The sequence below is a fragment of the Ochotona curzoniae genome, unplaced genomic scaffold, assembly GCF_017591425.1.
Source record: "Ochotona curzoniae isolate NIBS_2020 unplaced genomic scaffold, NIBS_Ocur_1.0 patch52, whole genome shotgun sequence".
In the NCBI taxonomy this organism is placed as follows: Eukaryota; Metazoa; Chordata; class Mammalia; order Lagomorpha; family Ochotonidae; genus Ochotona; species Ochotona curzoniae.
The window spans coordinates 39,042-66,366 of NW_024467031.1; the positions used below are offsets into that span (position 1 = coordinate 39,042).

The following is a 27,325-nucleotide window of genomic DNA, read 5'->3' on the forward strand; positions in this document are numbered from 1 at the left end:
CACTCCCTGGCACTTCCAGGTGTCTTCCCTTCTCTAGCCCTCTGCCCTGGCCACCCTCTTACCTTGGGCTCATGCCTTACCTGATCTACTTTGTTGTTCACTCCTGCACAACTGTTATTGTCACCTCGTGTGTCTGATCACTCTCTCTCCCGTACAGTTGCCACATCCCTTCTCTTCATTGGTGTCTCTTGACCCCCACACTCCTATAGCCTCCTCTCGTTGGCCCCTAGGACATGTCACTAGAAGAGCAATAGCGATAAACTTTAAGCGTGTTGTTGACAGGGAACTTGTGGATTGTGTTCAGTGTTGTTTTGATGCTGGTTCACAGTAGGCATCTGTAAGCATGCTGAATGAATACTCATCACTGGTCGGCAGTCAGACGGGTGTTGTTTTGTTAAGTGTGGAACCCTAAGTTTCTATGGAAAACTGCCCACACTAAGCAAGCAAAGGAGGTGAGTGCAAGCAGAGTTTCAGGACATGAGAATTTTTAATGTCATTGCTACCTTCATCAGTGGATCTCCTTCAGGGCAGCCTCAGCCCTGAGGGACAGTCAGTGCTGGTTCATTTATTTTGTGTATCAGGCTGGTTTACACAACATGCTGTTAAAACACATAGACGCAAATCCATCTACTGTGTATACATGCATAGGAAGGGTCTGTAATAACTCCATTAAGATGTGTTTTATGAGAAAACCACATGGATAGCCAATTTTTTTTGCACCCGAATAAACTGACCATTTTCTCTTGTTTTTTTTCCAAGAACATTTTGAAGAACTGCAGTGTACACACACACGCACACACACATGCCCCTGTATGGACACGTAATACATACATATCAAGATGTACAGACAATGTATGCACATCTGTGAGTTACATAGCTCAGCAACTATGCAAGGATGTTGCCTGGACTGAGAAAGTGGATGTGTAGGCTTGCAGGAGCATGGAAGTGGACATCTGACTTGAACAGAAAAAGAGTAAGGGCTGGTGTAACGGTCCAGCAGTTGAAGTGGCTGCTTGCAGTGCTGCCACCGAATAGTGAAGTGCATGTTGAAGGTCTGGCTGTTCCACTTTGTTAGTGTGCCGGGGTAGGTGGCAGAAGGCGGCCTGGCTGCTTAGGCCTGTCCCACTCTTATGGGAAACCTGTGTGGGATTCCTGTCTCCAGGCGTCAGCCTGGTCCAGCCCTGGCTGTTGCAGGTGTCTAGGATGTAAACCAGTAGATGGATGTGGATGGAAGATTCTCTCTCTCTGTTAGTCTGCCTTTCAATTAGATATATAGCAATTTAAAAAATGAAGAAATAGACTTTTTAGAATTGAAAATAACACTAGTATTTCTACATAGGGTGTAGTATAAATAGTAGCTATTCGTGAGTGCAAAGCAGTCTGCTCAACAAGGATTTCATTTTTTATTAATGTGATTATTGTATTTTAAAAAGCATTTCATTTAGAATATCAATGCGTGCTTGTGTTCTACAAAGAAGCCCAGTTCCCGAGCTGCGTTTGCCAGCGGGTCGCTGGGACTCCACTGTGACCAGCAGCCCTGACAGGCAGGAGTCTGCAGTTTGCATTTGAAATGAAGCACCTGACGTGCTTGATGATTTTTTTTCTTTGTTTGGAATGTGAACAAAGGCTGTTTTTTCTTTTGTCTTGTTTTTGGAGTCTTCACACAGTGACTCCTGCTAGACATTCCAAAGGTGGAGACCGGCTGTCCACCCCCTAACCTACCCCAGCCATTCATACTGAGATTTTGGGTGTTAAAGGTTTTGGGAGGGAGAGGGATAGAATTTATAATGTGCCACATTGACCATTGCTGAAGGAATCAATGATCTGATAACAGTCCTACAGCTTTTGTCTGGAATGAAGCAGAAATAAAATCTGCTCTGGATAGATAAAGAAAACCTGTCAGCCCACTGAGCCGATGGTCATGTTGAATTGAAGAAATGAGCTTGGGAGACGGCTGATTGAGAACAGGCACGATGGGTAATTCCTTCTTTCTCGCTGTACCTGCAGACCAACAAAGTAGGAACAGGAAGAGGGTGGAGGGTGGAGAACAAATTAAAAAAGGGAAGGGGCACATGTGGAGGCTCCTTTGATACAGCTCAGGTGAGCCTGGAAGGTGTGGGGGGCATTGGAGGGGCTGCGGGCAGGCCCCAAGGGATTGGTGGCTGAGATTGTTGGAACCACAAGTGATTGGTAGGTGGGCAGGGATTAGAGGAGGGACCATGAGAGATCAGTGGGTGGGGTTCTCAGGTAAGATGCCATGAGGTTGCAGCCCATTGGTGGATAACGGGGATGGCGTGGATTCCGCGAGCTGTGAGAAGGAAGTGACACCAGTCCAAGATGACTGGGTCTCACCAGTCTTTGGAACGAGGTTTGAGCCACTCCTCACACATACTAAAGTTGTTTTATTTGAAAAGCAGGTCAGAAGGAGAAATATTGGAGGGAGTTAGGGACACAGAGATCTTGTATCCGCTGTATTCACTCCCTAGATGGCTACAGCAGCCGTGACGGGGCCAGGCTGAGGTCGGGCTCAAGGAACGCAGGGTTTCCCAGATGGGTAGCAGGAACCTGACCACTTGAGCTGTCACCTGCTGTCTCTCAGAGTGTGCATCAGCAGGAAACTGGAATTGGGAGAAAAGCCAGGGCTTGGGCCAGGTATTCCAATGTGGGATACAGGCATACCAGTTTTTTCTTTCTTTATTGGGAAGGCAGATTTACAGAGAGAAGGAGAGACAGAGAGAAAGATCTTCCATTTGCTGGTTCACTCCCCATGTGGCTGTAATGGCTGGAGCTGAGCCAATCTGAAGTCAGCCAATCTGAAGTCTTCTGGGTTTCCCACATGGGTGCAGGGCCCCAAGACTCTGGGCCGTCCTCTACTGCTTTCCCAAAGCACAAGCAGGGAGCTGGAAGGGAAGTGGAGCAGCTGGGACATGAACCAGTGCCCCTGTGTGTTCTTGGCAGCTGCAATACAGGGATTCAGTCACTAGTCCACCATGCTGGACCCCATCAGTGATTTCTTAAATATTGCATCAAGTGCCTGTTCTTACCCCTTGAGCTTTTTGAAGAATTCTTGTATTCATATAGTCTCCTGTCCAAAAATATCCATCGAGTGTCTTTTGTAAGGTAGGCACCTGATTGGTGTTGGCAATAGAGTAATAAGCAAATGAGATGGAAATTTTCACCCTCGTTAATCTTAAATCTTAATGGGATGGCAGTATTGAAGAAGCAATTCAAAAAATAAATAGAAAAATCCAGATTTGATCAGTACACATTGCTATCACTGTTGTGGGTCATAAAAATATACTATATCCTTGGGCAATAGGGGATCACTGCCTTGAAGATAGATGGTTAGGCTGAGAAACCAAAGGCACTAGGGAGGTGTTTCCAGACTGAGGGCTGGAGTGCAGGTGCGAGGACTCTGACTGGTGAGGATGCTTGGTATCCAGAGGATCTGCAGCCAGGTGGGGAGGCCATAGGCCACAGGGAGGGATGTGGTGTGGACATGCTCAGCTGGGCACGTGGGGCTGGAGACCACGTTGAGATCCTCGCGGCAGTGAGGAGCCAGTGAGGAAAGGAGCGGAGGAATCTCTTGGCCCTGGTAAGTGGTCCTTGCTGAACTTTTTGCATCCCTATGTCAACAGCTGCTTCAGCTTGACCTCAGGGAGGTTCTGTTGCTGCCGGATTGCCGCTGTCTAGGAGCTTCAGCACTGGTTTGATTCGTAAATTCTTTAGTCAGTTCTGACTCACTTCAGATTGCAGGCATTTGTGAGCATATGCGAGGGGAGATGAGTGGGGCTGGAGACCCTTCTCGTGCTACAGCAAGTAGAACAGGTGGGAAAGGCTGCTGTGGAACCTGTTGGGACTCAGATATAACAACCCTGGTGATGCCCATGTGAACCAGGAGTAACCCAGGCTGCCTTAGACTCAACCTCCCTTTACTGCCATGTTATTTTTATTTTATTTTATTTTTCTTTATAAAGCTTGGAGCACCACTGGGGCCTCATTGCAGATACAATGGTTAGTTCTATTTTTAGTGTGATAAACACATGCACTGAAAAGCAAAGCCGTTATGCATAATTCAGGAAGCTAATGCATCTCAAATTAGAAACTTTACCACATGTTTGTAAATTCAGGTAACTTTTTCATTTGACCTTGAAGCTTCTGCGCAGCCTGTGGCTGACCACAGAAACTTAGGATTTTTGAATCAAAGGAAAGCCAAGAGCTGTGAGAGAACAAAGGCAGCTGATGGATCATGTTGACAATGCTTTCATGAGCCAGGGGGGTCAACATGCCACTCAAATGCTTTTCCTGTGAGCTCTCTGCAGGCTTGCGTCCTGGACTCCAGGATGTGTAGGAAGTCATTTCCAGTCCACTTAGGTGCTATGCATGATCTCCTTATCCTCTCATTACAGCACAAGGAGTGATTAATTACTTTGGCGTTCCTACTAATGCCATCAATCAGCAGGCATTCATAGGCATTAATAACTGGATGTAGTGGGCAATTGTATGTGAGTGCTACAGTAATTTAGCAATTGATTTGTGAGTACTTGATGAGTTGAAATTGTACTAATGAAAGATGAAATGATACAGTTCTAGCCGATTATGATCAGGCGATCAAATAGACACTAAGAAATTAAAGAAATAATTTCAGCTAACATTATGTGCTATCCTTCAAAATTTCAGAGGAAAGTGCAAATTAATTTTCATGTTCAATCAGTGGCATTCAGAAACTAGCATTAAAGAAGGATGTTCAGCTATGATATGATTTTTACATCCATTGAGAATTTTTTTTTGTACAAAATGGAACGAAATCATATTTGTACTGATGCCAGAAATAGACATTAAGAGATTACATTAGCCTGCTTATAAATTTTACTGTCGAAAAGGGTCTTATAATGTGAATATTTTTGTAGTAATGTATCCTTGCTTGCAGACATTCCAATCAGCTCTACTATCCTTGGGAATGCATACGACGCTTTTAACTGAACATTACTTTTAAATATTATTTATCTATTTATTTTAAAGAGAGAGAGAGAGAGATTTTCTGCCCTCTGATTCTGGGCCCCAGGAACCAGGAATTCCACACTGTATCCCTGATGAATGGTAGGGGTCCCAGTCATTTGGGCTGTCATTCACTGCCTTCCCAAGTTCCTTAATAGGAAGCAGGATTCGAAGTAGAGTAGCTGGCTCTTGCACCAACAGTCTGATATGTAATGCCAGAATTCTAAACGGTAGCATAAAGCTCTGTTCCACAGCATTGCCCCCTCCACCTGGGTGTTGATTTTAATTATACAAATAATTTTAAAAAGTAGCCACTACTTAAAAAGTCATTTCCAAAGTTTGATTTGAGAGGAGCTGAGTGGGGAACTCTCTGTGACCTCCTTGCCTGTCATCTGTTTTCTCAGGGAGACCTGTTCTGGCAGTCTTTCCTTCAGGTGCACTGTAGCCTGTAGGCTCTTGTCTCTCCAGCTAGGATGCTGAAATCTAGTCTCCAGAGTGATGGGCTTGGGAGGTGGTTAGGGCTTAAGGACTTCACTTTCATGAGTGGGATTTGTGCCCTAATCAAAAGAGACCCTGGAGATCTCTGTCACCCTTCTTCCGCATCAGGACACAGCCAGAAAATGGGCTTCACCAGACGCCAAGTCCCTCCAGCACCATCAACATCCTGTTGCCCAGAACTGTGGACAATAGACTGTAGTTTGGGATCTACCATTCTATGACAACTTGTTCCAGCAACGCAAATGCACCACGGCAGGACCCTGGTTGTGAGTTGTCGTTCCTGTTAAAGATGGTGGTGATGAGGAAGGAAGTAATGGTCATGATGGTGGTGGCCATGTTAGGGGTGATAGTAATGATGATGGTGATGATGATGATGATGGTGATGATGATGATGGTAGTAATGGTGTGCATGCTGATGATGAAGGTCCTGATGGTGGTGACGGTGGGTGATGGTAATGATGATGGTGAGGATGATGGTAGTCATGGTGTGGATGGTGATGATGAAGGTCCTGATGGTGGTGATGGTGGTGATGGTGATGATGATGGTGATGGTGATGATGGTGATGATGATGATGGTGATGATGATGATGGTAGTAATGGTGTGCATGCTGATGATGAAGGTCCTGATGGTGGTGACGGTGGGTGATGGTAATGATGATGGTGAGGATGATGGTAGTCATGGTGTGGATGGTGATGATGAAGGTCCTGATGGTGGTGATGGTGGTGATGGTGATGATGATGGTGATGGTGATGATGGTGATGATGATGATGGTGATGATGATGATGGTAGTAATGGTGTGCATGCTGATGATGAAGGTCCTGATGGTGGTGACGGTGGGTGATGATAATGATGATGGTGAGGATGATGATGGTAGTAATGGTGTGCATGGTGATGATGAAGGTCCTAATGGTGGTGACGGTGGGTGATGGTAATGATGATGGTGAGGATGATGATGGTAGTAATGGTGTGCATGCTGATGATGAAGGTCCTGATGGTGGTGACGGTGGGTGATGATAATGATGATGGTGAGGATGATGATGGTAGTCATGGTGTAGATGGTGATGATGAAGGTCCTGATGGTGGTGACGGTGGGTGATGGTAATGATGATGGTGAGGATGGTGGGGAGAGTGATACTGAAGGTGATAATGATAGTAATGGTTGTGGTGATGGTGGGAGGGTGATAACAGAGGCAATGGTGATGATTGATGGAGTTGTTACATAAATGTACATTATCCGAAGAGTGTTGCCCATTATCATAACAACCACCCAAGGGATTTGACAGAGTTGCTACCTTTGTTTCAGAGAGAAGGAATTCAGGGCACAAGGGGTGTGAGTGACTCTGTTAGACACAGAGCTGACGAGAACTCAGTCTGTGACGACAGAACCTAGTGTCATATCCGTGACTCTCATTTCAGCGTTTTGGTGATAATAGTAAAGTCTCTAATCAGCAGGCTTGTGCTGAACTTAATGAATAGATATTGTGGGTAATTACCATTTCTATAATGTGAAACATTAAAAATCAAATGATAGAGATGCTTATTTATATGTATTTAAAATATGACTCTATTATCAGGTAACCTTCTGAGGCTTGTGCTCAGTTCCCTTCTTCTTGTCCAATAGAGAGAGAGCTAGAAGACTGCTCTCTCCGTTCCCCATCCTGCTTTGGAGTATTAAGTAGGTGGAAGAAGAGGGGGGATGCAGTTACTTTATTTTGTAAGTTTCTAGCTCTGAGTAGGCACTACGTGGTGATTCCCTCTGGTTGGGTGGCCAAGGTCACAGGCTGCAGTACAGGAGAGCAATCTTATTTATTTGCAGGCCTGTTGGGATTTATCTACAGGCATGTCTTGGTTAGGGTGCTGGCCAAGGTGTTGTAGTTAAGACTTGAAATGCAGAACCTTCCACAAGTTACCTGTCATCACCATCATCATCACCATCATCACCTCATGGGACAATGTAGAGTGGCTGGCCAAGAACTGATAGGGCACTTCTGCTTCCTCCACGCAGTATTCTGCCTCTGTACTCAGTATAATATCCTCTCTTGGGCGTGTCATCTAGTAGGAACAGGGCCAGGGCCAGGGTATGGGAGTGCATGCTCAGCCTCAGATGGACAATGGTGAGTCTCACTGAGTCCCTGATAAGTTTGTGCTCCCTGCCGAGTGGGCCAGTTCCCACGGAAAACTCTAAAGGACCTGGGAACATAGAGTGTCAGTGGAGCACTGGCTGTCACGTGCACATTTAGATACTCTGGACCGACTCAGGACAAGCAAGTAAATGGAAAAGAGTCTAGTGGTGCCAACATCTGCTTAAGGGCACTGTAGACAGCAGCCTTTTGCTGTGGGTATTTCTTTTGGGAAAATGTGGGATGTAAACCCTGGGATTCCAGCTGGAGCTGGAATCTGATCTTTGAAACCCTTCATACCTGTTGGGTGCCAGCCATGGGACTTCCTGGATGGTGAACAATTTTTATGGGTTATGGGTTTGTGCCAAATGACTCACTGAGTCTTAATAGGAAAACTCAGCACAGTCTGTTTCTAACACTTTGAGTCCTTATGGTCAGAATTTTATTTTATGCTTTCCCTTTAACAGTAAAGAACATGGTCTTTAGCCAAATGAGTGAAGTGAGATGTGCAAATCCCGTTTGCTATTAATCCCAATGAGGTGTTAACTACAAAGTCCATTTAAGACTCTTTAGCGTTAATATTAAAGAAGGCAGGCAGTAAAATAGTTGATGGCCTGGAACCAGTCATCTTATGTATTTTAACTGATGCTTGGCCACTCCATTCCACTAGTAATGATTGGACCTTCTTTCAGCTGCTCCCAGCTTCTCATTTGCACCAAGGGAGGTGAGTTTGGCAAAAAGCACTGCCTTGAAAAGACCGCAGTGATCTCAGATCATTTCATTACTGTGTTCATGAGCCCCATTTGGAGCTGTGGGCAAAGGAAAATGTGCTGTTTGTGTGTTGGGGTGGTAGGGAGGTAGGGGCAAAAAAAAAAATAGAAGGAGGAGAAGGAAATTCAGTGTTGATTTGTCGTCATAACTGGTTGCTTGAGTGTTAACAGATCCATGGGTATTTTTTGTACAGTTTTCCTTTGTTAGAGTTTGAGAACTTATTAGGCAAATCATCTAGTTACGTAGCACATAGAAATGAGAGCCTCCCAATCGCAGGTGCCTGTTTTCTTTCCTTCCCTGCTTTTTCCTCTTTTCCTTTCTCAGATTCTAAATGTTGAGTTGAGGTCTTTGGCATTCGTGAGGCTTTCCCCCCATAAATTTAAGTTTTCCCATTTAATGTTAAAGATTGTCTAAGTGCTAATGTGTAGTTCTTTAGGCTCTTCTTATAGAAATCTGTCCTTATCAGTGTGTCTGTGGAAGAATCATAGCTCTTTCTGTTTCAATTATTTTTTTTTTTCTGGAATGGTGAATGTCTGATAACCTCATAAAATTAAATTTATGTTGGAAATGTTCGGTTGCAAGCTTTAACTGCTGTTCTTTTTCTGTTCTCTCGCTGTCCTAATGTGTTTAGTACCATCCGCTTTCAGATGAGTGTCTTATTGAAATCTTCAGCCCTGATTTCTTGAATTACCCACATCCCACTTCAGCCACCAACTTGACTGCTCAGTTTGGGGAGCAACTCATCAGCCTCTCAGATTCAGTTGATCCATTCACAGTGCAAATACTGATTCCTTTGGTGACCAGCAAGGTTGTTTGGACTTTCTTGTGTGATTTCTTCCTTTCCTCCGCACCCCACCTCCATTATACATGAAGGTTTTGATGTTTTTGTGTGTGATCTTTCACAAAGCCAGAATCATGCATTGTTCCACTGCTTGATATTCTTCAATGGATCCCTGTTACACTTGGCATGAAATTCCAGTCTTTATGAAGGTTTGTGAACCTCCAAGTGATTTGACCCTTGCTGCTTCTGCATCCTGTTCTAGAGTACAGTGTGTTGACCTCAGCTCTCTTTCCTGGCTCATTCTCAGTGCTCAGCCTACCGGAAGTGCCAGAAACACCTGCTGGATACTGAGTGATTGAACAGAACCCCTCCTTCGTCCTGCCACACCTCACGTTGACATGGAATGCATGCTGAGTCCACGAAGGGCGACTCAATGTTTCGGTTTCTTTCTTTTTTTTTTTTTTTATTGTTGCTTACATTGTATTATGTAGTACAGTTTTATAGGCGCTGGGGATTCCCCCCACCCCTCCCATACCCCTCCCCCCATGGTGGATTCCTCCACCTTGTTGCATAACCATAGTTCAAGTTCAGTTAGAATTACAGACTTGGATCATGCACAGTTATGACACAAACAGGTTTATTCTTGAAAATGTTCAAAGGATTCAGTTTCGATGTTGGTGTGGATGGAGAATATGAAGCCACAAGAATGAGATTAAAAGCCTTTGTCACCAAAGATGTGACAGTCCGTGAGCGTTTTGATGGAGAGCCTTCGTGTGCTCTGCCATTTCCACTTGTTTTTCTGTCCTAGTGCTTTCTTTCTTTTTCTCAATTGATATCCATCTTATGCTTTGGTTTCCTTCTTTATCCTGTTCAATCTATTTTTTTTTCTTTCTCTCTGTTGTTTCCTTCTAACTTCTAAACCTCTTCTTTTTTTGGCTTTTAATTGAAACCAGGCTGTAGTTGCAGCAACTTTATAGGCTCCTGTGCAATACCAGTTATTTTGTCCTTAGAAAGGCCATGAAAATTTAGGTGTTGGGGGCTGGTGACATAACATAGGCTAAACTTGTGCCTGCAGTGCTGGCGTCTTATATGGACACTGGCTGGAGTCCTGGCTGCTCTCCTAATCCAGTGTTCTGCTTGTGGCCTGGGAAAACAGTGGAGGATGACTTATGTCTGTGGACCCCTGCGCCTACATGGGAAACCTAGAAGAAGCTCCTGGCTCCTGGTTTTCAATTGGCTAGGCTCTAGCCTTTGGTAGCTATGTGGGGAGTGAAACCAACAGAATGGAAGACCTTTTTCTCTATTTCTTCATTCTGTAACTCTGCCTTTTAAAAAATGTTTAAACAAATAATTTTAAGGAAGGAAGTGCAGGTGTTGGCAAGGTCTACTTTAAGGCAGCTCTTCAAATGGCAATGGAGAATTCTTCCTGCTCCTCTGTAGTCTCCCAATTGACCAATTGGCCTGTGAACCACAGCATTCTGAAGGTAAGACACGCTTGCTGTGCAGGCTCTGTAAGGTGTTACAGATACTGACCTCACACCACCAAGGAACAGAATGGTGCTCAGGTGCTCTGCGTTTCTTACGTGTTACAAGTGTCCATCCGCTGGAGCGCTGCGTCAAAGAAATCACACTGGCTTTTCAGCAACTCTCAAGGGTTCACTTTTAAAGACCCAGAGAATTTATTTGAAATGAATTCTGCCTCATTTTCAATTCTTCCCACTGCCTGTTTGTAAGGGGCACACTTTCTGCTTTTGACATTTGGAATTTGCTGAGGGCTACTTTGCTAGGACCCAGCTGCTGTTTGATGAAAGTTAAATTGGATAATATTACTTTTCATTATGAGAAAATGCAGGCGTTTTCCCCTAGACATGATCAAAGGGAAGTGCAAACAGCTTATTGAAATTACACTTTTACCTGGAAGAGTCCCCCAGCCGCTGTGTTCATCATGTGGATGGCACATTGCTGAAAATAGCACACTTGTCCTGTTGACTCACTTCAGAGGGTTGGGTTCGGAGTCTCACAGCAATGGATGGATGACACACTATTCTGAAGACTGATTTCTTCAACCGTTGTTTGATGTTAAGGCCAAGACGCAAGTCTTAAAGATAGTGTAGAAATCAAGAACTTGAGAGACGATAATGAGCTTGGAAATATAATCATTGTTTAGTGTGACAGAATCATCTGGATTTTAAAAATAGATGGGTGAAATATGCTTTTGGGGCTTTAACTTCACCATGATTGTTAATGATATTATTACACAAGAATAACATTACTTGTGTAGTTTTTTTTTTTTTTACCAGCTCAGTTATTCTTAACCAGTCAGCACTACTTATGCTGTTCCCGCCTCACCTCCCCCACACTAAAAAACAAGCAAGGTGCCAGAGGCTCATCCGAGACTTCTGATTCTGAATGCTTGTGTAATACCAGCAATACAAGAGAACCTCAGAAAGCTCCAGGGCAGGGGTGTTTGGCACAGTGGCTGACAGTTCCCTAGCAGGGTGCCTGGTTTGAGTTCCAGCTCCTCTGTGTCTGAAAGTTTCCTGATCATGTGTCTGTCCCCCAGGGGGCAGAGGTGAGGGCTCTGGCACATGGGTCCCCCCATCCACCTGAAAGGCTCACATTGAGATCTGGGCTTCCAGCTTTGACCTGAAGTAGCCCTGAGTGTTTCAGGCATTGTGGCAGTAAACCTGCAACTGGAAGATCTCTCCTTGCCTTTTACTGAAAGTGAGATGAAAAGGGAGGATCTTTGACCTTCTCAGTTAAGCTGCCAGTTGACACACCCATGTCCCACCTTGGAGTGTCTGGGTCTCATTTCTGGCTCCCAATTCCAGCTTTCTGCCAGTGTGGACTCTAGGACACAGTAGATGTTGGCTCGAGGAGTTGGGGTCCTTACTGCCCCCGTGGGAGGCCAGCTTTGTGTCCCTGAGTCTTGATTCTGGCCCAGCCCCAGCCATTTTGGGCATTTGGGAAGTGAAGCCGAAGATCTGAGCTCTGTCTGTAGGTCTGTTTATCTGTCTCTCTGCTTCTTGGATAAACATGTTTTTTAAGGGTTATGGAATTAGCAGGTGCATTTATTTTGATATAAAAACTTGCTTAAATCTGTGCCTATAGACGATCTTCAGGAAGTTCATTGAAAATGTGTATTGTGAAAAACCAGTGGCAATACTTCACTTTTTTCCACACAATACACTTATTTTTCAATCCCATATATACTTTGTAAAAACTCCTACAAGATTTTGAACCTACTGATTTTGGCACTAGTAAAAAAAAAATCCTACTTTTGATTGGAAATTTGAAGTGCTAGAAATTATAGAACCTGCCCTAGTGCCACTTTGTAGATGTGAGCTCAGTAAGGAATGTAAATTCACTGAGCAAATAGGACCAAATATGTAGAAAACTATACCTTGTATATTTTTAACAATGTGCTCATTTGATTTATTGCTGGCTAAGTAAGTGTAAGAGTTGAATCGAGTTTTAAAAGCACCTTTGAAAGAAAGTCTCATTTACAAAATTACAAAGCATTATGTGGCTCAATGCTTAGTGAGCAGAAAGATAATGTGGATTTTTAAAGTAATGTGAAACTAGAGTGTACAGCAAAGATATGAAAATGAAAATTGCTGAAACTAAATTTTGTCTTATTTTTAACATATCATTTAGAACAAGATCGGTAGTCGCATTCCGGTGTTCTGCCACCCTCCATTTCTCTATCAAGGACAAGCGCTTACTTTATTGGTAAACTGGAATTGGTGCTTTTGTGTGATTATTGTTCTTCAAAGTGGAGATCTGGTTAGATGTTATGACATTCTGGAAATCCCTCTTTGGAAATTGTCTTTGCAGCAGTGACCATTTGGCTCCCGAGTCTTGACTCCCGACTGCTTCTCTAAGACAGGATGCCGCCGGGGATACAAGAATCTGGGATTCGTGCATGATGATATATACTTGAGCACGAAGGACATGGTAGAGATTACAGTGGGATGCAGGAGAGAGGAAGGGGGCAATGGTTAGAGCAACCTGAGCTGATCTCAGTGGCTGGAAGCCTGGGAGGACTGCTGGCGTCAGAGAGGGCCAGGGGAAGTGCTTCGGTAACTGGGATGAGCTCCAGAGGTGTTAGCACAGGCCCAGTAGGAGGAAGTCTGAACCCATGTAGAAAGTGTCCCAAGCTGTCTCAGAGTCAGTAGGACATCTTGGCATGAGAGCAGCTAGGGTCTATGCAGGTAAAATACCGCTCTGTGGTTGTCCTGTGCTCTCTGCTGCCTGATGCCACGCAGGAGCAATCTTCACTTCTTTCTGGCATTCATTAAGTCTCCATCATGACCTTGGCACTTGTTGGCTGCATCGTTCCATTCTGCTTTTGTGAATCCAGTTTACTTCTGCCTCAGGCGTTAGTGTAGAGCCTTGTCTGTTGATTCACGATGTTCTCAGGATGTTAGGAATGGTGTGGCCACGCTGTCCCATTGGCTGGATCATCTCCCTTCATGTCTATGTCAAGGTGCAAGTTTCCCCCCCGGAAGTCTCAGCTTTGACGCATTCTGTGATTTCTGCCTTTGGGGTAACTCTTCATACTTGACACATGAGAACACTTTCGCTGAGAGTCATGGCTTATTTCAAATCAATTTGGTGCATTATCTTCAGTGCCTTTAAAAATTATTCTATTTTTGTTGGAAAGTCAGATATACAGAAAGGAGAAGAAACAGAGAGGAAGAACTTCCGTCTGTTGATTCACTCCCCACGTGACCACAAAGGTCAGAACTGAGCCAAAACCAGGAGCCAGGAGCCTCTTCCAGGTCTCCCACATGGGTATGCAGGGTCCCAAGGCTTTGGGTTGTCCTTGGCTGCTTTCCCAGGCCGCAAGCAGGGAGCTGGATGGGAAGCAGGGCCTCTGGGATTAGAACTGGCACCCATATGGGATCTCGGTGTGTGCAAGGCAAGGACTTTAGCCACTAAGCTACCACGTTGGGCCCTTTTAAAGATAATGTCGAGTCCTCCTCGACATTGTTTTTTGTTAATTTTGATTATAATGTGTAACGTTAATTTTAAGCAGATTATTTACATTCAGGGCTGGTTTATGTCAAAAGTATGTTTCCCTCTGCCCAAGGAGAGCTAGAAGAATAAATGTTCTTTTTTTAAAGCCTTGATGATTAAGTCTGAGGGGTCTCCTAAGGCTCCAGACAAGCTTTAGATAATTATGAGTGATAATTTGTCTTTGGTGCTTTTCCATACTCTCAGCTAGTGCATGGCCTATGATTAGGGTGCATATTCCAGGGACTGAAGAAAGGAGGAAGGCCACCCCTTGCCCAGGATATTTGCCTGGAAGACCTGGGTCACTTGGGAACTACCTGCATTGGGCTGAGAGCCAACATGTGCACGGGAGGCACACGGGCCTCTCTGGCGATGGTTTGTTGGTTCTTTCGCGAGGGGTTCCTGCAGCCAGACTTAAACCTCGGGTGTTGCAGTTGGGTCTGCTTCCCGCCACTCCCTGTGCTCGTCTGCCTGACGTCTTCTTTGCCAGGCCTTCTTCTCTACGTCTACACGGCCTTGATTCCAACTCTCTGGCTCTGGGAAGGGGCCGTCAGTCTCTGTAAGACTGTGTGGAATATGGGAACTCCTAAAGTCAATAACTTTAGCAAGACTTCCGTGAGTGTTCAGGAAATACGGAGGCAACCTGGAGACTTAGTCTAGCAGCTAGAAGCAGTTCTAGGAGGGAAAGGACCTTGTCAGCCAACCCAGGGCACTCAGGGGAGCCTTGAGGTTTACTATGTCTCAGAATCCCAGAGAGGGCACATTCCTTTTGCCTCGGAAGTTACCTTGTGCTTTTTGGAATTGCTTCCAGGGTGCCATCATTTAGCATGGCCCAGGAGGGCATATCTACTCTCTCCTCTCTACTGTGGGACAGCCTGGAGATGACCCCCATGCACGGTGAGATTTCCAAACACATGGCCATCCTAGAGGCTGATGGGTCCAGGCGGTCTGGCCCCAAGCCCAGGCTAAGAGCCTTGCACAGTCTTTGCTCAAACAGAGAAGACCGAGTCTCACTCTGCTGTTAGCCTGTCCTGTCCCAGCTTCTGAACGAGTTGTTCAGCCAAAACCACATCTTCCCAGGATGCAAATAAATGTAGGCAAATGGTAGTAGGGATCGACATTGAAGGGAAATCCTTGCCCGCCAGTTGCTTTCCTAGGAGCCGGACAATTCTGCAGGTGAGTGTAACGGGCTGCACGTGGGTTGTCGTAGTTGGATACGTCAGTGTTTACATGATTGCTGCTGGTGAGGCTCAATCAGCGGGGCGTGGTAGCTCTTGTGTCCAGTGTCCTGCCCTTTTTCCTTTGCAGGCAGGAACTACAGTCTTTTAGAAGGTGGGTTTCAGTTTCTTAAACTTTTTTTTTTAAAGATTAAAAAAATTTTTATTTGGAAGTCAGATATACAGAGAAGGAGAGACAGAGAGGAAGATCTTCTATCTGCTGATTCACTTCCCATGCTCTGTAATGGCTGGAGCTGAGCCGATCTGCAGCCAGAAGCCAGGAGCTTCTTTCCACGTGGGTGCAGGGTCCCAAGACCTTGGGTCGTCCTCGATTGCTTTCCCAGGTCACAAGCAGGGAGCTGGGTGGGAAACGGGGCAGCCGGGATTAGATCTGGTGTCCATATGGGATCCTGGCAGGGACAAGGTGAGGACCTTAGCCACTAGGTTACCTCACTGGGCACACTTTTTTAAACTTTAAGATGTATTTTTGTGAAGCCTTCAGACATAACCATCTTTAAAACTGTGTGTGTATGTGTGTATTGCAAGATCTGTCTTATATGTGTATAAAATGTGTGCTTACATGCCTGTATATATTTGCATCCAGGCACTTCCCACTCATCCGTTTGAAGCCATAATCTGTTTCCAGAAAGAGTTTTCATTGATCGCATACTTCTGTGATGTTGTCTTTATAACTTCCCCTAAGGACAAGCAGAAATAGCTCGGAGACCAAGAGAGATGTCTTATTTTTAAAAAGAACCTTGGAAAAGGAAACAATGTGGGAAGTCTCTTGTTAACTGCTGAGGCCAAATTTCTCAAAATACCCTTGTGTTTGGAAGTAAGTGGAGTAAATGTGTCAGCAGCACTTTGCATGCATCTGTGATAAAGCGTTTCAGGAGCGTACAGCACTTCGGTGTGCGAGGGGTTCTAAACCGAGCACATGGACATCTTTGGAAAGTTGCTAATTTATTGTGAACGGAAGCAGCATGTTCTTAAATGACCTGAATTAATGAGCTGATGTTAGATTCCATGCAAGTCAGGTTAATCAGTGTGTGTTCCATCTTTTATCTGCTTTATCGCTGTTTGATGCCATTTACTGACAACGGATTTCCAGATGCAGGTCCGTGCTTGTGTCAGAGAAAGGGATTTGCCATGGCAGGGCAAAGACTGCTGGAGATGTATGTAGAGAGTGACAGCAAAATCATTTTTGGGCTGTCTGGTCCAGATCTCCAGACACTATATTTTTCCTTTTAAACAAATTTAATTATTTGAAAGGCAGAGTTAGAAAGAGAGAGTACCAGGCACATAGAGCTCTTGCACCCAATGATTTACTCCCCAAATGGTTGTAACAAGTAGGGTCGGGCCGTGGTTGGGCCAGGCTGAAGCCATGAACAAGGAGCTTCCTTTGGGTCATCCACATGGGTGCAGGAATCCAAGCATTTGGGCCTTGCTGTGGTTATTTCCCAAGGCAGTTGGCAGGGAGATGGATTGAAAGTAGTATAGCCAGGACATGAACCAGTACCCGTATGGGATGCCAATAGCCAGGACATGAACCAGTACCCGTGTGGGATGCCAGTGTCTTAGGCAGTGATCTAGCCTGCTGTGCCACAGTGCCACACTTCACACGGTGTTTTGTAGTCTGACAGAGCCACTTTGGAGATGTGATGCCTGAACCCTAATAAATAATCTGAATTAAAAATTTGGTTACACAATGTTTAAAATGTGTGTAAAGCTATAGGAAAACATGGAAGGCGTCTTTTTGCATTTGCCTTATTTTCTTTCTATAGGATTAATAACTGAGATATTATATATTCAGCCAGAAGTGCCCTCCTTGCCACCTTCACTTTCCCTTTGAGCCTGGTTGATCTCTTTCTGGGCATCCTTACGTATTATTTGTGGAAATATGTGTGTCTACCAGTGCCGCCCACATAGGATCCCTGCTTTGTAAATTTTAATGTTCATTAACTATACATAATATTAAGCCACAAAAGTTATTTGCAAGAAGAATTCTGTATCCTAAAAGTTAATCATTTGCTGGCTTTTTGTATTACATATCTCATTTCCAAGCCTGTGTCGAATCAACTCTCCTTGTGCATAGTAAATTTACATGCAATTAAAATTTGAATTTCAGATGTTAAATTACATATATATTAAATCAAATTTATCTTCAACATATAAATTATTGCATTTAAATTTATTAACATACATTTTTGTGTTGTTATTTTGTATCATATTTAACAAATCAAAAAAATAACCTTCTGTATTTTCCAGTTGGAGCTTAAAATATTGTTGTTTCATTTTTAGTTCTTTAGTTATGATGTAGTAGGAGGTAGGGATCCAGATACAAGTGTAAATATTTTCTGGTCAATGAGTATTTTGGTTGCTCTGAAGTCCGTTGTTTTCTTGTCTGAATTTCTTTATCCTAAAAAATCTCTTCTCTTAAAAGTCAATATGGACACGGTTTTCTGACACTGAAACTCTTGGGCTTAATCTTACTCTTCAACAGAGAATGGAGCAATTTGCTTTGAATATCTTATAATATTCATGAATTTTGATATGTGTTTTTTAAAAAGATTTATTTATTTTAATTGGAAAGGCAAATTTACAGAGAGAAAGAAAGACAGAGATAAAGATCTTCTGTCCATCGGTTCATCCCCCAAGTGTCCGCAATGGCTGGAGCTGAGCCGATCTGAAGCCAGGAGTCTGGAGCCTCTTCTGGATCTCGCATGCAGGTGCAGGTCCCAAGGCTTTGGGCCGTCCTCCACTGCTTTCCCAGGCCACAAGCAGGGAGCTGGGATGGGAAGTAGATGGGAAGTGAAACAGCTGAGACATGAACCGGTGCTCACATGGGATTCTGGTGTGTGCAAGGCGAGGATTTAGCCAGGGCCCTTGATATGTGCTTTGTTTTCCATTAAAGGAGGAAAGGAATATATATATATATTTAAGATTTATTTATTTTTATTGGAAAGTCAGATTTATAGAGAAAGTAGAGACAAAGAGGAAGATCTTCTGTCCACTGATTCACTCCCCCTGTGGCTGTAATGGTCAGAGCTGAGTTGATCTGAAATCAGGAGCCAGGATTCTTTTCCGGATCCACCATGTGGGTGCATGATCCCAAGCATATGGGTGCAGGGTCCCAGGAGTTTGAGCCTTCCTCTTCTGCCTTCCCAGTCCTCAAGCATGGTGCTAGAAGGGAAGTGGAGCAGCTGGGATACGAACTGGCACCCGTATAGGATCGTGGGTGTGCAAGATGATGAGTTTAGCCACTAGGCTATTGCACCAGGCCCCAGGGAATATTAACACACACACACACACAAAATTTGGGAGGGGCTGTATTGTGGTGTAAAGGGTAAAGATGCTGCATTAGAAGTTGGCCTCCCATATGGGTTCCAGTTTGTGCCCTGGCTGTTTCACTTTTTTTTTTTTAAAGATTTATTTTTTTATTGGAAAGGCGGATATACAGTGAGGAAGATCTTCCGACCGATGATTCACTCCCCAAATGAGTGCAACGGCCGATACCATGCTGATCTGAAGCTGGGAGCCTCCTCCGGGTCTCCCACACGGGTGCAGGGTCCCAAAGCTTTGGGTCATCCTTGACTGCCTTCCCAGGCCACAGGCAGGGAGCTGGATGGGAAGCGGGGCTGCCGGGATTGAACCGGCGCCCATATGGGATCTTGGGCCGTGCAAGGCAAGGACCTTAACCACTGTGCCACCGCACCGGGCCCGGCTGTTTCACTTTTAATGCAGCTTCTTGCAAATATGCCTGGGAAATAGCAGAAGATGGTCCAAGTGCTTGGACCCCTGTGTGTATGTGGGAGACTCAGAAAAAGCTCCTGGGTCCTGGCTTCTTACCTGGCCAGCCCTGGCTGGCAGCCATTTGGGAGCAAACCAGTGGGTGGAATGCCTGTGTGTGTGTGTCTTTCAGAGAAATAGATAATTTTGAAACAGAGATACTCAGTGAAATAATTTAATTATCTCTGTTCTAGTTAGAGGCTGTGTTCATTCACTATGTCATTCCACATTTATTGCTGTTGATTGTATGCAAATGATTGCATTAGACACAAGGATCATTCGCTGATAAATATCATTGATAGCGTAATCAATACTGAACCGTGATTAGTCCTGTTTTATTAGTTACAGTAGAACTGGCTTATATTGACACTGTGCAGATTGGCGAGCAAGTAAGATGATCTTTTGTAAACCCAACCTAGAATTTCCAGCTGTGTTGCATGTCCTCCTGTAAGGAGCCTGGGAGCCTCTAGGGCAGGCTCATAACTGGCAGACTTCTGGGAACTTCCGGCACCTGTGAGTACCCAGAAGAGTGAGGGAGGAAGAGCTGGGTGGCGCTCACACCCTGGGAGAAGCCTGGAGTTCAAAGCAGGTTGAATTCAAAGGCTTAAGTGCAGAGGTGGCATTGAGAGACCGCGTGGGGCTCCCTTGTTTTGGCGTCATGGTTCTGCAAGCTGCTGGGGAGGACTCCTTCCCCTTAAAAATCTGAAGTCCAAGTGGACTGGGCGTGCGCCTCTTCCTTTGCCATATCACCTGTTGTTTAGTTGCTCAGACTGGAATGACGCTGTGGCTGAACTCACAGTCTCATGGGAAGGCTGTTGACAAAGCTTTATCTTACATTTCCTGTTCTTCCATTTTCCTTTAGGTTTTGTGAACGATTCTGTTACTAAATCTATCGTGGCTTTGCGTTTGACTCTGGTGGTGAAGGCCAGCACCTGTGTGCCAGGTGAGAGCCATGCCAACGACCTGCCTTGCTCTGGAAGAGGGACGTGCAGCACGAAGCCCTCGGAGGTGAGCAGAAGCCTAGCAGTGTGGACCAGTCTGTTTGTATAAATGCAAACCCTTGTATTCATGTGTGTGTGTGCATAGAAACAGGGATGGATGGGAGAGACCAAACGCATCTGCCAGAGAAAACTCACCAAATGTCTGACTTGAGTTATGTATCAGTGGCAAACATGTGGTTATATAAATCTCTGTATGATTTTTAAGATGCTTGGAATGAATTTGTGCATGAGGGTCTTGCAAGAAGTAGTCATGATGTCTGGCTCCTTAGAATCAAAGGAACTAGAAGAAGGGCAAGCACGCTTATTACCAGGTTGCATAATTGTGGCCTACAAATGGGTTGCATTTCCCCAGGGATGATAACTACCTACAGTAGAGAGAGTTAAGCAAAGGGACAGATGAGTGGGGGGGAGGGAAGGGGAGAAGCTGTTGGAGTTAACGTTAAGTGGGAGTGGAGCTTTAATCCCCCAAGGAGCGTGGTTTATTGTAGACCGACTTCAACATTTCTGGAGTGACAGCCCCTTGTGATGTGGGTGCATTTGGTGATGTGACCCCGAGCTTTGCCAAGTGAAAGCCCTGTTGGAAGAGCCGTGGTTTTCCTATCTTAGGTGTGATATTGGAGTTATTTAAGCAGACCGTTTTCATGAGCGAGAAGGCAGATTATGATCAGAACCTGAGTAGCAGAAACCATGATTTCTGCAAAATTGTTGCGAAAGAGCACAGAAAATAACCAAAGTCAAACCACAACTCTGCTTTCGGTGAGGGCGGGTGATGGAGTCGGCACACTAAAGGCAGCAGGGATGCATGGCAGGTGCTTCTGCACAGCTGGTGTGCCCGTTCCCTCCCAGCCTCGGCTCTCCTGTTTCTGCCCGCATGGACTGTTCTGCTTCCTTTGCTGAGGACAAACCTCGGTGTGTGTCAGGAAGAGAAGAAGTGAGGAAACTGAGCGTTCTTCTGTGACAGTCAGTGCTAGGGAGAGGCCAACTTGGTGAGGGGCAAAAGGAGGAGCGGGAGAACTTGTCCTACGAGGGGCAGACCAGGAAGAGCCAAGGATGTGGGTTGGAAGAGCATCTGGCCTTGCTGGGGCACATCCACCTGTTCCCAGGGGACAGTCTTAGGCCCGGTGAGCTTTGGAAATGATCCTTGTGGCAAAAGATCAAGCTGATCCATGAGGAAGGGAGGGCTGTTCTCAGAACTGCTGGCTGACAAAGTGGTAGAGTTCCTTGTGAGATTTCTTTCCTGTCGATGGCCTTTCTTTGTCGTGTTCAAGGCCATGTCCATGCCGTTGCTGACCATGCCACCGCTGACCATGCTCGCTTGGGGGTGGCCACCAAGCCTGGGACTCTGCCGCAGGAATGCTCTAACTGTGAGCTTCTACTTGGGGGCTTGGCCTGGGCTCATGGAGAACGCAGGAAAGGGACTGAGCACCTGGCCATTGACTTGGCACATTTTGCCCAACGTAGGGGGGAGACTTCAAAACACAAACTCTGAAGCCTTGGTGAAGGATCCGTCCTTGCAGAGAGAGGGTGTCTTCCTCAGGGGCACCAGCTGCTCGGATGCCTCCTCCTGCGGCTGCAGCCCCCGACTTGGCGCCACTTGTTCCTGCAGCGTGGAGCCTCTGCTCTTGACTTGATGTTTACCTTCAGCGTGTTTCAGGACACTGGCAAGTAGTGTTCTGTGAGCTGTTGTAATTGTTCTAGGCAAGGAGCAGGCTGGATCATCCCTTCTGAGACCCACCATTGCTGTTTTTTTTTTTTTAAAGATTTATTTATTTGAAAGCCAGAGTTACAAAGGGAAGGGAGATGAGGAGATACCAGTTTATTTGCTAGAAGCTTGCAAGAGCCAGGGCTCAGCCCGGCAGAAGCTAGGAGCCAGAAGTTTCATCCAGGTCTCCTTTGTGGATACAGGTGGCTGAACCCTTGGACCACCATCTGCTGCTTTCCTAGGCACATTAGCAAGGAGTTAGATTGTAAGTGGGACAGCTTGGATTTGAACCAGCAGCCCTTTCATTTTTATCTTGGAAAGAAAAATCTGGTGTGACCTGGGCCACCTATGGCAGGAGCAGGGGAGCAGGAAGCTGGGGTACCATGTTTATGTCTACCTGGTTACCATGGCTCTTAGTGATTCTACTGTGGCTGCTGTGGTGCCATAGGAGTAGTTTGGTAGCCATGAAAGACTTGTTGTCATGTGTCCTTCTTTTTATTGTTTCCTAAAATTAGAAGTGATATAGTCCCATCTTCCAGCCAATGCAAGAATCTAATTCATAGTATAAAACAAATGAACTGTATTTGGTGATTTAATTTTATTGTTTCTAATCATTTTTGTGTCTTTTTATTAGAACATCCATCAGAACAAACATAACGCTGTTCTTTCTGCAACTCCTGTCATTTGGTAATGGAACTCATTTCTTTTCTGTCGGCCTTCCTTGGCCGGGGAATATTTCTCAATTGCACGTTGATGGGTGGCTTGTGAGAAAGCTGGAGCTTGTTGCTCTTAGCTCTGGCACCTTTCTGGGAAGGTCTTTTCAAAGGTTTCCTGTAACACTGGAAGGAGTTCTTGGTTTCTGAAAACTGCTTTTATTACAAGGGCTGATTCTGAGCTCCTTAAGAAAAAAAAATACTTGTCTGCTGGCCACTGTTTGTCGTTGAGCTTGGTCCCCAAGGTGGCTTGCCTGGCAGCCGCTGCCTAGCTGATCACTTACTGGTTGGTTAGTTTGCAGGTAAATATCAGGGTCCACACGGGGCTCTATGCTGGGCTGATTGTTAAGTCTTCTTTACATCCAGATTCAATGTAATAAATGTTGTCCCTCATGGGCAAGTGGGTATCAGGTAGGGTCTTCCAGAGAAGCAGACCCAAAAGGATAGGTATACTGAGAATTTTTTAAAAGCACATGTATTGAAAGGCAGAGTGATATGCAGAGAGAGGGAAAGACAAAATATCTTCCATTTCCTGGTTCACTCCCCAAATGGCCACAGCAGTCAGGTCTGGTCAGTGCGAAGGCAGGAGCCAGGAGCTCTCTCCAGATCTCCCCTGTGGGTGGCAAAGGTCCAAAGTACTTGGACCATTTTTCACTGCATCCCCAGGAGCATTAGCAGGGAGCTGGCTTAGAAAGAGAGCAGGTGGTACCTGAACAGATGTTTCAGTATGAAAGGTGGGATTGCAAGTGGCATTGTTGTGCTACAATGCTTATCTGAGTGTTTTAAGAAATTAGCTCTGGGGCCGCTTTTGTGGCATAGCAGGTTAAACCCGTTTGAGTCCCAGATGCTTCACTTCGAATCCAGCTCACAGGTAATGTGCCTGGGAAAGCAGCAGCGGCTCTTCTAAGTCCTTGGGGTCTTGCATCTATGTGAGAGAGGCAGATGAACGTCCTTGCTCGGGACTTTGGCCTGGCCCAGCCCTGGATGCTATGGCCATCTGCGGAATGAGCCAGCACATGAAAGATCTGGCTCTTTCTGTCTGTATTTCTGCTTTTCGAATGCATAAATAAATTCATCTGTAGGGAAAAAAATGGGAAATCTGATGGAGGAGATGGGGAATCTTTCACTCAGAGCAAAGCAGCTTGCGTGCGAAGACGCCCTGCAGGCTCCCTGCGTTCAGAGAGGTCAGCCTTTGGTTCCTCTGTGTCTTCAGCAGACTGTGTGACTACATCCAGAACACCCTGGCAGGAACATCTGCTATCAACTGTGGGGGGCACCCAGCTACACTGGTATTGTTGTTCCCTGTTGCCCATGCCCACCCAACTAATCTCTTGCACAAAGCAAAGGGAGTTGTTGGAGTTGTTTTGAAGTGTAAGTTCATGGAGCCGGCATGGTAGCATAGCACATGAATCCTCCACCTGCGGTGCTGGCATCGCATATGGGCACTAGTTCTAGTCATGGCTGCTCCACTTCCCGTGCAACTCACTGCTTGTGACTAGGGAAAGCAGTAGAGGATGGCCCAAGTCATTGGGACCATGCACCCACGTGCAAAACCTGGAAGAAGCTCCTGGCTTCAGACTAGTCCAGTTCTTGCCATTGGCATTTGGGGAATGAACCAGCAAATGTAAGCTAGCTAACTTTCTTTCTTTCTTTTTCTTTTTTCTTTGTTTCTTTGTTTCTTTGTTTCTTTCTTTCTTTCTTTCTTTCTTTCTTTCTTTCTTTCTTTCTTTCTTTCTTATCTGTAACTCTTTTGAGTAAAAATAAATAAATAGTTATTTCAAAAAGACATTAGTTCACCTAACAATAGCGTCAGGTCCCTGACACATTGCCGCACTCAGGCCCCTCATACATATTCTCACTGTGAGGGCTGTTGATTCTACTGTGAAAGTGGATTGCAGGCAGTGCTTCTGGAAGCAACGGTCTTGGGGAAGTGCTTACTGGCAATACGTTCTGGCTGACTCCCTACTGGGAGGCACAGCAGTTTTCAGTGAAGGATTGCATTGCTAGTCATTTCAAGGTCGTCTAGAGAGAATCCAAAGTGAGTGTTGGGAAATATATAGTGATTCAGGAACTAGAGTGTCATGTTTCCTGGCCTTGGTCTTTACCAATAAGTCGTTGGGACTGTGTCTCCATTTCTAGAACATTCCCTAGAAATCTCTCATGATCTTCTCGTAGGAATCCATCACCTGTGGGCTGTTAGGATGGGGACTGGGACTTTTCTTCGAGGAAATTTGGCTGGTGTCACTCTCAGTCTCTTTCAGAGTTTGTATCTTAATTCTGCCTCCGGATATGGGTCTGTGCCTGAGAAAGGCACTTCCATATCAGGCTGCTGGAGTCCTTGGGTCCCCTTTCTCGCTTGCTATTGTTATCTCAGGCTCAGCCCCAAATCTTCCTTCTTCCAGAAGCTGTCTCCTATGCACCAGGGTGAAGTAGTCACCCCTTCTGAGTCCTATAGCGCAATCCTTGTTTGAAAGTATGTGTGGCTTCAGACTGATGCTGTGTTTTCACGAGTTCGTTATCATCTGCTTGTGCTTCTTGCAGTTACTGGGCTCTCAGTACTCTCCTGGGCTCTGGGGGACACAGCATTAGTCAGGCAGATCACAGCCTCTCGGGAGGGTTGGGAAGGTCCCCAGGTGCTGGATGGATGACTCACTGGGTCCAAGCACAGGATGCTGTGTGCGGTGGGTGAGGTTTATGAGACATGTCCAGCTCTGGTGTGAGATCATGCAGAACTCCCGCTGAGGGATTTACTCAGTCAGCCTCGCTGTCGTCAGCATCAGCTTCGGGTTCATTTCACATCCACCTCAACAACCAGCTCAGTGTTTCCCTGAAGGAGGTGCTCAAGTGCAGTCTGTGCGCTGAACGAGAGAACTAACAACCCAAGAGGCAATGAAAACCAAGTTCTCTTAGTTTCCAGTTAGATGTGTGCACTGAGGGCTATATTCACTAAGTGTGGGAGCATGGAAAAGAGATGCTGAGTCTCATTTTGTGAAACCATGTGTCGTCTGATCTGTAGCTGTCCTGCATGGTGACCTAGAAAGTGGCAGCAACGCTTAGCTGCATTTTAAGCAGCATTGCCAATCCTTTCCCTGTGTTTTCAGAAGGCAAAAGGTTGGAGTCGCTGGGACTCTGCATCATGACTTCCCAACCTGCTGGTGGTTTGAATCCTCCACAATGCTCTGCATGTCCGGCAGTGGCCGTGTAGAATCCTGTTCCACCGCCCTTGGACTCCCCTCCAAGAACTGATTCCCCACCATGGTTGGTGCAAGCCCAGAGGGCCTTGTGCTGAGACCTTGGAAGGCACTGTGACCCAGTAGAGTTGTTAGGAAGAAATAGGGTAGGAGAGCACATGAGGACCCAGGTACAAACAGCTTTATGATGGACTCTTGGTATAAACTTTGGAGCTAGAGGAAAGCATACAAGGTGAAGACCAGCAAAAGATATGTGCACTTTCCCTGGCAGAAGCTGCTCTGTGGAGCTAAGGAGTGTGTTTTCTGAGGAGTCAGGGTAGAGGAGTCTTCACTGTTAGAAACACAAAGACTAGGATTGAATCAAGATGGTGGAATATGAGAAGGACACGTTTAAACAGAGAAACATTAGCCAGTGTGAAGCAGACAGGGCACATTCCAGGAAGTAGGAGAGGACAGAACAATAGCAGAGAGGTACCTGGAGACTGACAGACACAGGAAGGCAGCAGACACAATGGTGTGGTGTTGCAGTGATTGATATTCCACTGACATTGAGTGAACGGTGATCTGAACTTCACCAGCAGCTGGAACTCCACCAGCAACCAGGTGGTAAGGGCTTTCACTGGGAGTTCAGGAGGTGAACCCAGACAAAGAAGTGCTCATCCTGCTGGTCTGTTTGATTTAACCAGAGGCAGAGACAGAGCAGCATGTCCCGGATGGGTGGTGCGAGGACAGGGAGGATTTCACAGACCAGTCTGTCCCCTAGTGTGGAATTGGGCGCCATTTTGTTTAAATAGGCAAAGGTTAGGGGATAGTGCTGCACTTGCACTGAGCTGGGAGTGAACTTATTTCTGACTCAGTGAACTGCAACAACATGGCATCCTACAGGTTCCACCGAGACAGGTTCGAGTAGCCCTAAGACCTGACAGCCAAAAGAATTCTAATAGTGGCACACTAGGTGCCATTTTGTATGGTATGAGAAGACTGCAGTGGACAACAGTGAGCTGTGCATGCACTGAGCTGGGAGTGAACTCACTGAGCTCAGTGCATTGCACTGGTCCCACAGGAAAATAATACTGACTTTGACATCATATGGGTCAAAATAGGTCCGTGTGGCCCTCAGACCCAACGGCCAACAGGTTCTGGCAAGATCAGTACTACCAACAACTTAGCTATGTAGGACACATGGTGTCTCCCTAATCCTGGGACCTGCTCCAAATGGAAGTGGGAGAAAGGTTGCAGAGACAACAGTGCAGCCTCAGCATGGTATCACAGGAGGTGGAAAGTGGTGAGCCAGGAGCTGGGGCTACGAAGACCATGGTGGACATCTAACATAAGAACCCAGACCTGGAACTGGCTGGAGGGAGTGGCACAACTGACTGCAAACAAAGAGATATGTACCAATTGCAGTAAGTAAAATCAAACTGTAGACCTGTAGGTGACAGAGCTTAGAAACCTGCCCCAAGGACAAGACTCTGCTAACCAGAAGTACAATGGCCAAGAGCACAAGGAGAGACAAAGGCACAA

General features: G+C 45.7%; 1 protein-coding gene across 1 annotated transcript in view; it reads left to right on the forward strand.

Moving 5' to 3' along the window:
* LOC121168087 (delta and Notch-like epidermal growth factor-related receptor) overlaps positions 1–27,325 on the forward strand; it is a gene marked incomplete at its 5' end in the record, with an annotated part of 181,059 nt that overhangs the window by 14,243 nt on the left and 139,491 nt on the right. The window contains one exon of the mRNA XM_040997852.1: positions 20,057–20,202. Coding sequence (XP_040853786.1) covers positions 20,057–20,202 — 146 coding nt within the window. The remainder of the gene's footprint in view (positions 1–20,056; positions 20,203–27,325) is intronic.